The sequence below is a fragment of the Chrysemys picta genome, chromosome 3 (assembly GCF_011386835.1).
Source record: "Chrysemys picta bellii isolate R12L10 chromosome 3, ASM1138683v2, whole genome shotgun sequence".
In the NCBI taxonomy this organism is placed as follows: domain Eukaryota; kingdom Metazoa; phylum Chordata; order Testudines; family Emydidae; genus Chrysemys; species Chrysemys picta.
This window is the reverse complement of record NC_088793.1, coordinates 63,640,468-63,653,894: the sequence shown is the minus strand read 5'-3', so window position 1 is coordinate 63,653,894 and position 13,427 is coordinate 63,640,468. Positions and strand designations below refer to the sequence as shown.

At 41.1% G+C, this 13,427-nt stretch overlaps 1 protein-coding gene and 1 long non-coding RNA gene across 4 annotated transcripts in view; one reads left to right on the top strand and one right to left on the bottom strand.

Moving 5' to 3' along the window:
* Positions 1-8,087: 8,087 nt before the first annotated feature.
* LOC112061354 (uncharacterized) lies at positions 8,088-10,480 on the bottom strand. The gene is made up of 2 exons (XR_002890206.3): positions 10,330-10,480; positions 8,088-10,066 (listed from the first exon to the last, which is right to left on the bottom strand). It is a non-coding gene; the product is annotated as an uncharacterized LOC112061354 (long non-coding RNA).
* A 396-nt stretch (positions 10,481-10,876) lies between these two features.
* The window catches only part of PHIP (pleckstrin homology domain interacting protein), a 334,334-nt gene continuing 331,783 nt past the window's right edge, over positions 10,877-13,427 (top strand). For all 3 annotated transcript variants that reach the window (XM_065588082.1, XM_065588081.1, XM_065588080.1), the window contains exons 1-4: positions 10,877-11,069; positions 11,157-11,215; positions 11,308-11,337; positions 11,458-11,517. In XM_065588082.1, the coding sequence (XP_065444154.1) occupies positions 11,027-11,069; positions 11,157-11,215; positions 11,308-11,337; positions 11,458-11,517 (192 nt within the window). In that variant the 5' untranslated portion in view covers positions 10,877-11,026. The remainder of the gene's footprint in view (positions 11,070-11,156; positions 11,216-11,307; positions 11,338-11,457; positions 11,518-13,427) is intronic.

The following is a 13,427-nucleotide window of genomic DNA, read 5'->3' as shown; positions in this document are numbered from 1 at the left end:
GGTGTTCCATTTAAGACTACTGAACTGCTCTCCCAATGTGAGCATAGGAGTTTAATGTCAAATGGAGAGAGTAACATGTAAACAAGGGGTGGGCAAACTATGGCCCACAGGCCGTGTCCGGCCCATCAGACCTTTTAATCTGGCCCTTGAGCTCCCGCTGGGGAGTGGGGTTGGGGTCTTGCATGGCTCCCGGGAGTAGCAGCATATCTCCCCTACGGCTCCTATGTGTAGGGGCAGCCAGCGGCCCCTGCACGCTGCCCTATCCCAAGTGCCAGCTCTGCAGCTCCCATTGGCCGGGAACCATAGGATTAGTACTGTTTTAGAGGCCGTTTACACTGGTCACGTAATCTAAACTTTAAATTGTCTGGTGGCTAGTACTTTCTTTGCTGGCCAAATATGGGGCTGAGGGATGTATTCTGTGTCATGGAACCTAATAATTTCAGACTCTGGATTTTGAAGAATCTTATTCTCTACAGGTCAGACTATGCCAATCCCTATCATGACTGCTGCACAAAAAGACTGAGTCACTTCTGTTCCCTCTGAGCCATAGAAGAGGCTCCTCTGTAGATTGTGGGAAAAGGTTTTTATTCCAATTATCTCCTAATACCAAAGAAAAAGGACAGTTATTACCATCTTTAATACCATCTAAGAGACTCACACAAGGGTAGTTTTTTCCTTCTAAAACACTCTCCAGCTAAAGGGGTAAAGAGAACAAAAATGTTAAAATGAAAGCCTTACTTAATACTTTGCATTTCAAATGCTTTAATTGTTTTTTCTTCTTCTCTGTATCCTTTTAATAAAATGTTAAAAGGATTTTTAATGGTGTTTGTGCCATGGTACTAAGTAGGCTGACATCTCTGTATACCAACCCCAACCCTGTTTAATGTTGGACCTTGTCCCATATATTACATCTAAATTAATACAACAAGCTGCACTCTAGATGTTTGCAGGATTGTATCCTTTTATTTGTGAAGATCCAAAATTGTAAAGTTTCGCCAGGACTACTTGTATCATTTGCTGAGTGAATCATACTATCCAAATGGATGTCAGATGTATTAGGGATTGTTATGAGCTAGATAGTTAGTTTACATTCCCCAGTTCATATTAGGGCTCCCTCCATTAGGGCTCAGACAGTTTCTTCAGTTTCCTTGCAAAGCATACCAATTTCAGACATCTGCAGGGTAGTTACTTGGGGTTCAGTCCACGCATTTACTAAGCATTATTCTCTAGTGGAATCATCAATATCCATTGCTGCTTTTAGCAGAGCAGTGCTGCAGTCTTTAAGTAGACTCTTAGCATTCACCACCTTAATTTAGGTTACTGCTTGCAAATCACCAAAAGCCAAGAGTAGAATGAAATAAATATATATGGACAAGCACTCAAAGAAGAAAGAAAAGTTACTTACCTTAAACTAACTGCAGGTCTTTTGAGGTGTTGTCCATATATATTCCATGACATCCCCTCTCTGCTACCATGTAGTCCTATATGTAACACTTGGATTCTGTGATGGGAAAGAATCTGAGTGGCAGCAGTTGGGCCTGTTTCACCCTTTTGATGTCCTTGTTACAGGAGGATGAGGACACTGAGTGCCTGCATGGCCCAACAAACACTGCTATTCAAAATAATCCGATTTGTTGTGCATAGGGTGCGTGCACACCAAGAATGGATATATATGGACAACATCTTGAACTAGTTACTGAAGTTAAGTAACCTTTCTTTTAGTTAAAAGTCTTTCAGGACCACCAGTGGTGAACCCTACACCAAGAGATGACGTTTTGAACTTTTGTTAAGCTTTTGTTCTATTGGACTTGCTTACCAAAATTAGTTTAGACCCTCTTGGAAGGACCATAACCCAAGGAAAGGCAGAGAAGTAGTTCTGGAATTTTAATTTGAACTTTAAGTTTTCCTTAAGACTCTTGTTACCCCAGAATGAAAACACGTTGTTGGATTCATCACAGGGCTAAACTACATTAACATACCCTTAAGAAGAGAAAACTGAGGCACGAGCCACACGCATCAGCAGAGAGGGAAGATGCTATAATAAGGTCCCTTTTAGAACTTGATTGAAGTACTTTTGTCTGGGGCGTACTTAGTCAGCTGAATAATTCTGATTTTTAGAATGTCTACCACTTTTTTTTTTTTTTTTTTTTTTTAAATACTGGTTTAAAAAAAAAATCTGAAAAGTTTGTCAAGGCTCAATGATCAGATTTCTCCACAGGAGGTGGAGAACTCCTTCTATTCCACAAAAGGAACAAACAATAAGAAAAATGTATATGCCTCTGACTTCCTTTGATCCTCCTGTATCATTATCTTAACACTTTCAGGGGATAAAGATGAACAGGATAAGGCTGAGTTTGAACTAAGGACATACTTTCTAGACTGCGTGGAGGGCCTGACAAGAAGTACGAAAGCCTTCCCCCTATCTGATTCCTCAGAGGGTGCTGTGCCTTTCTCTTGGTGTGCTTTTTAAGCAGAGAGGAAGAGGGGTATGGCTATAAATAAACAATGCTCTGCTGAGACTGGAATGGCTGCTGTAATCTGACTGTTAGTACTAAACAGGAATTTGAAACAGGTAACAACATGGGCCGGATTTTTAACATTATTTAGTTGCCTAATGGAATTTACAAAAAAAGCAGCTAGGCACCTAACTCATTGATTTCACACAAAGCACCTAAATATCTTTACAAATCTAGCTCATAAGGTTAATTATCTGATTGAAGATATATTTCATTCCCAACAGCCAGAAACATAAATTTTAGAACTTCAGTTGGAAACCCTGTTATACCAAAAGATATTGATGATAACTTTGGTATAGATGAAATGCTCCAAGGCTCAGATACTTACCAGAATTCTTTTGTCAGATGATGTCATTCTTCTCCATGAATTTGGGGGGCTGTTTATTTGCAAAGCCCTTTAAAATGGAAATTCACCTTGTACTGCAGTTTGCTTTGACAGTGGCGCAGCTTATCTTTGCCTTTAGCTGGTTTTCTGCCTTTTTCTCTCTCCTCCCCTGCACCCCCCTACCTCACTAAATCATACTTAAAAGCCAAAATGCAATTGCCAAATGGTCTATGTTCCACATTTAGTTAACTTGGAGCACAAATTAAAAGAGTAAAGTAAGTCCGCAAGCAAGACTTGCATTGTTTTTCAGAGCAGGTGAACCTACCTCCTCTCACTAAAGGCAGAACAGCTAGTCCTGTGTTCTGTGAGTGGAAATACTGGCCCTCTTGGGTATCCAGCTGGTTTTTAGCTTTTCTTGAACTCTATGCACACAAATTGCACATCAGTAAGCATTGTTAGCAATTAAAGCTTGTCAAAATGTTGATATGTTTCACGAAAAACTTCCATTTTCTGACCAGCTCTACTGTTGTTTTTGGCAGACAGAAGACCCATAAATGTTTAATATAAAAGGGACACAGTAGTTTTGTCTTAAAAATTAGGTTCTGTTAACCTGCTATGAAATAAGTATTGAGTCATTTTTAAAAAAGTGTCATAATCAACTATTTAGATCAGTGATATTCAGACCTCAGTGGTTCAGGAGCCAAATTAGCAATCAAAATTACCCAAAAGAGCCACTGTAGTGTGAATTTATTGTTTCACTTACTATTTTATTTATATACATAATATTCTCACAGCAAAATAACAGACCAAGTATTCTATAATTGGTTAGTAACATAGTAAAAGCATCCTGATTGGTAAATAGCTTAGATTAGTTAATAATTAAGTCACACAGTGTTTTAATATCATGTGCTGCAAAGAGCAGCAGGAGACACATTAAAGAGCCACTTGCAGATCCCGAGCCTCAGGGTACGTCTTCACTACTCGCCGATCTCGATCTCTGAACGCACTCCCCGTCAACTCCGGAACTCCACCAGCGCGAGAGGTGGAAGCAGAGTCGATGGGGGAGCCACGGCCATCGATCCCGCGCCGTGAGGACAGGAGGTAAGTCGATCTAAGATACATCAACTTCAGCTACACTATTCTCGTAGCTGAAGTTGCATATCTTAGATCGATCCCCTCCCCCTAGTGTAGACGAGCCCTCAGTCTGAATATCACTGATTTAGATCCAAGTAGTCCTCTGCAGTGTTGGCAATGACCAGTAAATATTTCCTACAGCCATAGTGCCTCATACTTTTTCTTCTGGTGCATCTTGCATAATAAGTAGAGTCAGGCCTGGTCAGTATTTGAATGAGGAACATCTGATATTGTACAAAATATTGTTGGCATTCATTAGGCAGGTCTCTTCTCTCTATTGTACTGAAGAAATACCCCAGAATTCTGCTAGTGGTGACTGTGGTGCTTAGGAGCCCATCTTTCATTTGAGACATAAAATTACAGTTCTGGAGAATTTGATCAATAAGGATCCCACAATCCCACAGCCCTTTTATAAGAGTAAGGATGTCACTCTTGATGTCTTGTACAAATTTCAATTTGGGTAAAATCTCCTTGCATTTTGAAACAATAATTCCTCTTTGACTTGTATTTGTTATGTAGCTGTATTGCTGATTTATGCAATGTCTTACTTATAGCCCAATTTCTGGAAGACAAGTGATTGAAAGCTGAGATCCGCACATTTAAAAACAAACAAACAAACCAACTTCTAGCCTTCATGTTTGTGGATAAAAGCTTGAAAATGTAACTTAAGTGTAAGCTAAAGGTTCAAACAAGAATGCAAATATAAAGAACCCCAATTTTTACAAAATCTCATGATTTTTTGGGGCCTGTTCATGATTTAATGTTTGGAGTTGGCAGTACTGGTATTGTGTGCTGATTGACAATTGTTTCAACCCTGAGATAGTTGCACATGAATAATGATTAAACGATCCTTATGTAGACATTCATGTAACTATTTGAAAGCACTTTAGAGATAAAAGGAACTAGAAAAAGTTACGCTGTGTCTGAGAACACTAAAGTGAAACAAATGATCCTAAAGTTGTGTTTTTTAAAAAAGATGCATTTTTTTTAAAGAGCTAGTATTGTTATTGTAAATCTCAAATGTAAAATGTCAAGTCAGGAATGCCCCTTGAACTTAATTACATGCAAGTCTGGACTTGAGCTTGGAGAACAGGCTGGATAAGTAATCATTATAACTGCATAAATATACTATATTAAAATGTGGTGTTCTATTTAAATTTGGCATTGATCTTAAAATAACTATCAACTTTCAAGTAAAAATTGCCACTTTAGAGTATTAAAATATATTTTTATTAAATGTTAGTTTGAGATCTTTTTTCACTCACCAAAACTTGCATTAACATATTATATTAAAAGGGTCACTTGCTTACTTGAAGTTATAACAGAACATGCTTTGGAAAAGGTTTCTAGAAGCAATCCTTTTAAAAAAGTAACAACTTATAGAACAATCTAGTAACCAGGTTTTCTTCCACTACACTTCTCATTACACAGTAGCTCTGCTCTAGAATATATGGTGTACATAAGTTATCAAAGCAACACTATTAAAAAACTTTTAAATGGTTAAAATGTACAAATTTGTATTACGTTGTAAAATAACCTTGGTGGCATTAAATGGATGTGAAATTGAATATGGCAGATATCCAATCTTGTCTGCAAAGAATAGTGCAGCAGCGACCAATAAAGTATAGCAGTTAAATCTTTTGCTTAAATTTCTTTGGACAATTAGGGAATGTATTCAGCATACAAAGTCTTACTATCAAGCTGATCCAGTAAACTAAACTGAAGATCTTTTATGAAACTGATGGGGACAAATTACATTAATCAGACACGAAGCTTAAATAAAACAGCATTAGTCCTTTATTCTGAGGAAATTAAATAGCTCCAAGTCTTAATTTTTCTTGAATAGGAAAGTTTATATGAATGAGAATATGAGCAAAGATTTAATAGTGAAGCCAAAAATGTAATAGGTACAATTCATGTGTAAATCTAAAGATGAACTAAGAAGGTCCCCCAAGTGACTGGCTGAGTTTGAGTCAAACCTAAAATGTTGCGACTCATCATATACATATGATATAATGGGTTGAGTAGTGATGCAATTTTTATATTTTTTATATTTTTACAGGTTAATCAATTTTCATCGCTCTAGACTTCACTTTACTCTGAAATAATAGATAATGTGTAGAAATAAATTTGTCAAAACTCAGCCCATTATATATTGTGTTTATTAAACTAGTTTTAGGCAGTATTGTTGGCGGTTTGTGTAATGCAAGCCTCCAGCTGCAGGAGCTAACTCCTACCAGCAGGGGAGAGGAGAGAGAGTGAAAGATGTGATAAAATGCTTCCTTATAGCAAGTGTTGTTATGAATGGGAAGAAAAAGGCATGTGGTGGGAGCAGGGCCGGCTCTGGCTTTTTGGCCGCCCCAAGCAAAAAAAAAAAAAAAACCTGCGGTGCAGCCGGAGCGCGGGTGCAGGGGGACAGGCTGGGGGAGGGGGCGGGCGGAGAGAGAGAGAGAGAGAGAAGGGGGCAGCCAGGCCTACAGCAGGGGTGCTGCCACGCAGCCCCTCCCGCTGTGCCGCCTCCTGCCGCGAGGGCTCTGCTCCGGTCTGTGGGGAGGGAAGGAAGAGGACTGCCCTGCAGGGTGCTCTGGTTCTCCACGCTGCCGCCCCCTACGGGGCGGCCAGAGAGGAACAAGAACAACAACAACAACAACAACAAAGGTGGCTCTGCCGCCTTAGGATTGGGCAGAATGCCGCCTCCAACAATCTGCCGCCCCAAGCACCAGTTTGCTCAGCTGGTGCCTGGAGCCGGCCCTGGGTGGGAGAGAGTTGAATGATTAAAGGAATATAAGTGGAGCACATAAATAGGTGTTCAAATAGTTAAGTATTTAAAATCTGGTATTGGCATAACACATACCTGCCAGGGACTTGGAGAACAAATGTATACCTGAATGGTCAACTAAGTTACTAATTTAGAGAGTGCAAAAATAAATTATTAATGACCTAAAGTGTGAACAAATGGCTTTTAGCACTTTGACATGAAATTATTTTATCACTTCATATATTGTTAGAACAACATTTGTCAGGTAGAATTTATTCAAACTAGTGTTGTAAAAAACATACCTACATTTCACTCTTTTGAATTGTTAAAATACAATAAATAAGATAATGGTTTGTTTCAGGAGTAAGAAATTAATGAATGAAGCTTCTGCTCAAAAAGACGGCAAATCTAGGAAGCTTAAGACAAGTTAATGTCTCCCAGCAAGCAGAGTTTGGTGCTTAAAATCATTGTTCTATAAAAAAAAATTGAGACAATTTCATGTGTCATTTCTTAATTTATGAACCCCATCTATAAGGAAAATGTTTATCACAGAAAAATAAGGCTGCGGATTAGATGTCACAAAAATAAAAATCACTTTGATACAAAAATATAATAAACTGTAGCCACCAAAATGTTTGACAATGCAACTAAGGATAGCAGGAAATTAAGTTAAACCTGAATGAGAGTTTACAGCTATGAAGTGTGGAGGGGAGTAAAAACAAATTCAGCTACATCATATAGCTAGAACTCATGCAGAAATTGCATCACATAAAGACATACGTAAAAAAATGCGGACATGAACAAGAGGTCCTAAAATATGTCAATATTTTCAAAGTGACTAGTGAGTTTGGGTACCCACATTACGAGAATAATTTTCAGAAAGTGTTGAGCATCCACCCTTTGAAAGTTACACTAGTATGTGAACTTGGACACACAAAAATTGAGGCTCAAGGAGTCAGAGCATAACTGATGTATGGATTTTGCAATTAACAAAATTATAGTGTAACATATATAAACTTTACTCCTGCTTTTATACTACTATTTTCTTGATGAAAACAGTAATTAAAAAAAAAAAATAAGAAAAATGGGTACTACTAGCTACACTTTACATCTTCAAAAAGATATAGGATGTGGGTATAACAAGCTTTGACATGTTTAAATCCATCACTTTACTAATCATATTAAAGTAATCAAATTGTGAGATTATTTTACTTTAATAACAATCTCAATCTGAAAAGGCAAAAATCATTCCATGATTTTTTTTAATTCAGACCTCGAAAGAGAAAAAAACCCAGAGAAGCACAGAATCTGAATGACATAGCAGAACTAAAATAATTTTTGCTCAAGGATAATGTAAGTTGACAAGAACATACTTTGAAATAGTCCTTTTTATTTTGCAAGTAAACCAGTGTGAAAATACAGATATAGGGATTTTTTTTCCTGCATAGAAAATAAAAAAAATTCTCAGTGAGTTTAAGGAGAATGCACTGCAAAATTATCTTTGAAAATAAGTTAATGGAATGTTTATTACCACAGCAGGATTTCTTAAAACTCATTCCAACATGCATCAGCAAACAGAAATAATTCCAAATCTTCTCATGAAGTGTAATTTACATGTGTTTAAATAAAAAAATAAGCCAACCCAACTATCCCTTCCCCCCCCCTTATCTTACTGAATCTGCAGTAAGAATTTTAAAACGCAATAGCACAAATTGATCTTGTGTTTATCAGATTGAATCCTTGGAATTTTGATAATAGCAATAAGAAAATTTTGGTTCTCTGAACTGCATCAGAAAAGTTATTACATAAGTTGTCAAAAACAGGAACATTGTTTTCCTTCCATCATCATAAAAACTCTCTCAGAATCCAAGTATTAAGGTTCCTGACATATAGGTACAGCAATATCATACACAAGGTATACTTCACTATATACAGACATCCTGGAATAATTAGAAAATGTTAATCATAATACTCATGTAATCCTTCGTTCTTAACACCACTTACCATTAGAATTACAATATATATTTTGCATTTCTAAAAAAGAAAACTCAAATCATTAAAAAAATATTTATTTGATAATAAGTGTGATTACACCATCATGACAATTATTTGAAGCGCTGATTAAGAGACAGAGGTTAAAATGTAGGCCAGTTACTGTCCTAGGAAAATGGTAAAAGGGAGATACAGATATTTGGAAGAAAACAGATGACCGGAGTTACAGAAAAACTGATCAGACTTGTTACAATACCTTTATTTTCAATATGTAGAGAAGTAAATATATAATAAAGAATTATTAGCTTACTTCATAATTATACTTTACAGTAATATACAGGTTACAATTTTAGTACTTTTAGGACATGAAAATCCCACATAAGCAATAATAATAAGTAGAATAGATACTCAGTTGCCCATTTAAGTATTTCTATATATATTTTCACAGACATATTAACTTCCTTTCTCTCACAGATATTCATATAATAAAGCTAAAGGGTGGTTGCAGCAAGCCTTCTCACCACATTAAGCACAAAGCAGCAGGGGCTAGGCAAGATTCTAGGCTTCCAAACGTTTGGCTTGTGGGCCTTGGAGACTGACATATAAAACTCCACCTCTAAAGCCCCTTGTGTCAGTTTCACATAAATATGGTTTAATTTGAAATTTTTAAAAGCTTTCACCCATTGAAAGCTCCAAGTTCTCTGATTACAAAAGACATTTTTTCCTGTCTAATTTTTATATCCTTTTAATTCTAAATGTGCTTTCTGAGGGGTAACATTAATCAGTGTGTTTAAGAAATGACAATTTTCCTTGTTTACATCCATTGCTGCTGAATGTCATTTTCATTGTCTACAACTGTGTTAATTTTTACAAGGCCCAAACTCGATCTGAAAAGCACAGATGCATGACAGATCATAAAGGCCGATCATTATTTATCATTTATTTAAATCTGATAGAGAAAACAGTATTTTATAGAGATCAGTTTGACCAAGGCCGGATATTAGCTTTGTTTTTGTGCCCGACTCTAAGCAGTAAGTAACGATGAACAAATCTTCTGATCTGAGGTATAATCATTACTTAAAGTTAATGCAAGATAAATACACAATTTAAATTATTTAATCGCAAATCACGCTTGCTACTGTTTAATAGTCTTTCAAGAACCTTAGCATGTTATTGATCCACCCATAAATTACCTCCAGTTCAGCCATAGGTTGCAAGCATCACCATCTTTCGCACGTCCTCATGTTCACGGTATTCCTCCTCCTCTTGCAAATATTCCTAGAAGCCTGAAGATTCATTGATCATCCAGTGTCTATGATGCGCCGGCAGCAGTAAAAACTCCTAAAATGCGCGTTAAGTAAAAAAAAACAACAACAAAAAACAGATCTACGAGCAAAGCACTTTTTAAGATCCTTTCCCCTGGCTCCCAGCGAGGCAGCACCAACGAAAGCTGCACAGGGGTTTGTTCAGCTTTACAGACCGGGGCATTATTGTTTCCCAAAAAGCAAGACGAGCCAGCCCCGAGCAGGACCTCGCACAGGGTCACGCCGGGCTGGCACTGCCCCTGGCACATACACACAGGCGCGCCGGGCGCGGCAACTTACAAACAGACGCGACATCCGCAGCCTTCGCCCCCGTGAGAGAGTCGGGACAGAGGCGCTCCGCGGCCCCGGAGGGCTGCCGAGCCCGTCTCGCCTAACGCGGCCGGGGCTCCCGCGGGGCATTTTTGCTTCATTTGCCGACTACCCTGATACTGGTAACTTCCAGCCCAGCCCGCTGCGAGCAGCCGCCCCCCTCCCCCCGCGTACGTCGTATCCCTCCGCTGCGGCCTCCCCTCCTCCTCCCAGCCCTCACAGAGAAAGCGCCTTTCAGCCAAGCTCCCCGCCCACCCCGCCTCTGCCGCTCCGACATCTTCTCCGCCAGCCGGCTGGCCTGCTCGTACCTGCGCCGCGCTCCCGCCTCTCTGGGCGTGTCAGCGGCGGGGGCCGTGGAGCAGGCCGCTGGGGAGCGGGTGTCGGGGCAGGGGGCGCGCGCGCGGCGCGAGGGGCCGAGGAGGGGGCAGGGACTCTTTCCCCGGGCGGAGGGATCGCGCTCGCTCGCGGTGGGTCGGCGGTGGCGGCAGCGGCGTTGGCGGCGGGCTGCTGCTGCCTGCGAGTTGTTGTTTCCTCCTCCTCCCGGCCGCGGGTTGAATGGTGGAGCCGAGACTCTTCCTGCTGAACGAACAGTGACAGCTACCGGGCGGGCGGACGCGTTCGCAGGGCCCCGCCGCCGCCGGGGAGCGCGGCCCGAGCGCGGCTCGCCATGTCCGGGGACGGCGGCAGGCACAGCGCGGAGCTGCGAGCGGGTAAGTGGAGGGCTCCGGCTGTTGGGCGCCGGGGAGCCGGAATGGCTGGTGCCCAGCCCGCCGCTCACCGCCTCTCTCTCCCCGCAGAGCTCTACTTCCTCATCGCCCGCTTTCTGGAGGACGGACCCTGCCAGCAAGCGGCTCAGGTAGGGATGGCGCCGCCGGGGCCTGGGGGGCCGGGCAGGGCGGGGTGTTCGCGGCGCACTCACAGCCGTTCCCCCTTTTGTTGTTGCTGCAGGTCCTGATCCGAGAAGTGGCGGAGAAGGAGGTAAGCGGCGCCGCACGCCCCGCGCTCGCCCCGCCTGCGGCCTCTCCCCGGCCCGGGCGCCGGGGGCTTTTCGGGGAGGGGGCGGCCGTGAGTGACTGAAAGGTGCTTTTTCTTCCCTAGCTGCTGCCCAAGCGCACGGACTGGACGGGCAAGGAGCATCCACGGAGCTACGAGAACCTGGTGAGCCGAGCGGCCGGCCGGCGCGAGGCGGCGGGGAAACTTTCCGAGCAGCCCAATAAAAATTGAATTTCCCGCAAAAAAAATTTTTTTTACAACTTAAAAAAAAAAAAAGAAAAGAAAAAAAAACTTCAGGGAGCTTTGACCCCCCCCGTCAGTGACAGTGAGAGGGGGAGGTGAGGCTGCTGCCCCGGGGCAAGCCCCCCACTGGGGGGGTCCCGGCGTGAGGGTAAATAACAACAATTGTCCTAATGGGAGAGCCCCAGAGTCACTGTGCTAGAAATAAAGGTACGTCATGGATGTTGTGCAGGGAGAGCAGGAGGCAGTGAGGGGAGGAGCGAGCGGAGAGAGCCTGCCGGAGCCAGCCTGGCCGGCAGGAGACGGGGGCGCTGTACTCTGTGCAATCCTGCTTCACACACACAAAGGCTCAGAGCTGCTGCATCACAACCCCACAACTTCCGAATATCCCCCCACATCCTCACCTGTGGCCCACACATGTGGTGGGGGAGGAGGATGATCGCTACCTGGCTGATTGGCTGGAGCAATACCCCAAGCTCAGAAAGCTTAAATTTGCTTTCAGTACGGGCCCTGGCTGTGTGTGTGTGAGACTCTCAGAATGGTATTTGCCTCCTTTTCCTACCTGGGATGGCAAATTCATTGACAGGTGTCTGCTCTGAGGCATTATCTCTTGACTCCATGCAACTCGTGCAACAGAATGTTGTCATAGGAGCATTTATATCATTTATAGGGCAGCATTGTGTTGCTAGATCCATAAAATAGATTGGATTTTTTTATACTCTGTCCTCCCTGTAAGTTGTTTTCACTCTGACAGTGCATCTGCAGTAGAAAAGTTAGTAGCTGTAATACAGCTCATGTGTAGGTGCATTGGTGTTAAGCTGCTATTGTGGATGGCATTTTTTGCAACATGTGACCTGTAGGTTTTCATGAAACAGTGGCCAAAAGGCCTAAGCCTTGTCTGCATAAGCAATTTATCCACTAATAGTTGTTTTAATATGGGTCTACATTTCTAGACAACCTGAGAGGAAAACTTTGCCCTATGTGTTTTCATAATATTGTCAATTCAGAAAGCAACATTGTTCTGTCAAACCTGTAAATTGATTAGACCAGCTGTAGGTCCCAGTCCTTCTGAAACTTATGAGCATGGTTAACTTTACATACAAGAATAATACTGTCGATTTCAGTGGGGCTATGCTCATAAAGTTGAGCATTTCTGTAATAGCCTATGCCAATAGCTTGTGGTAGAAGAATTTGAATATAATAAGTCTTTGCAGGTTGTAATTATAAAAACTCACTCTGTGATGGAGTGAAGCATTTAAAAAATGCTGTCAAACTGCAGATTTATAATAGCTGTTCAGATGTGCCTAGTAAATGTAAAACAAACATAATGTTGCTGTTATGCTTCTTTTCAAGGTTTAAAACTGAAACTGTTAGCCATTTAACTAATGTGGACCAGCAACCTGGATATTTTGCTTTTAAAGAAACTGTAAACAACTTATTTAAAAACAGTAGTTACTTGTTTGTAGCTAGCAGTTACAAGTTATTTCAACTTAAATTTCATAATGATTTTTAGCGTGTAGATTTGATGGATATTTGTGGTAGCTGGAACAATATGGAATTAGTGAATTTCTTCAGAGCATCTATGGTATATTGGTCAGTAGTTTGTGTTAAATGTTGTCAGTGGTCATGAAGGAGCTTTTGCTGTTCAACTTGTTAAATACATTCTCATACTTATGTATATAAGCTTTTCCTAATCTTCCATAATGTTTTTTAAAACATGTTGAGAAAAATGTAACAAAGAAATTGAGACACACTATATTTTAAACTGTGTTCATCACAGTATAAAAATAAGTTTTGAAAGTGCTGGTTCTGTGGTGGCAGGCTAGAAGGATATG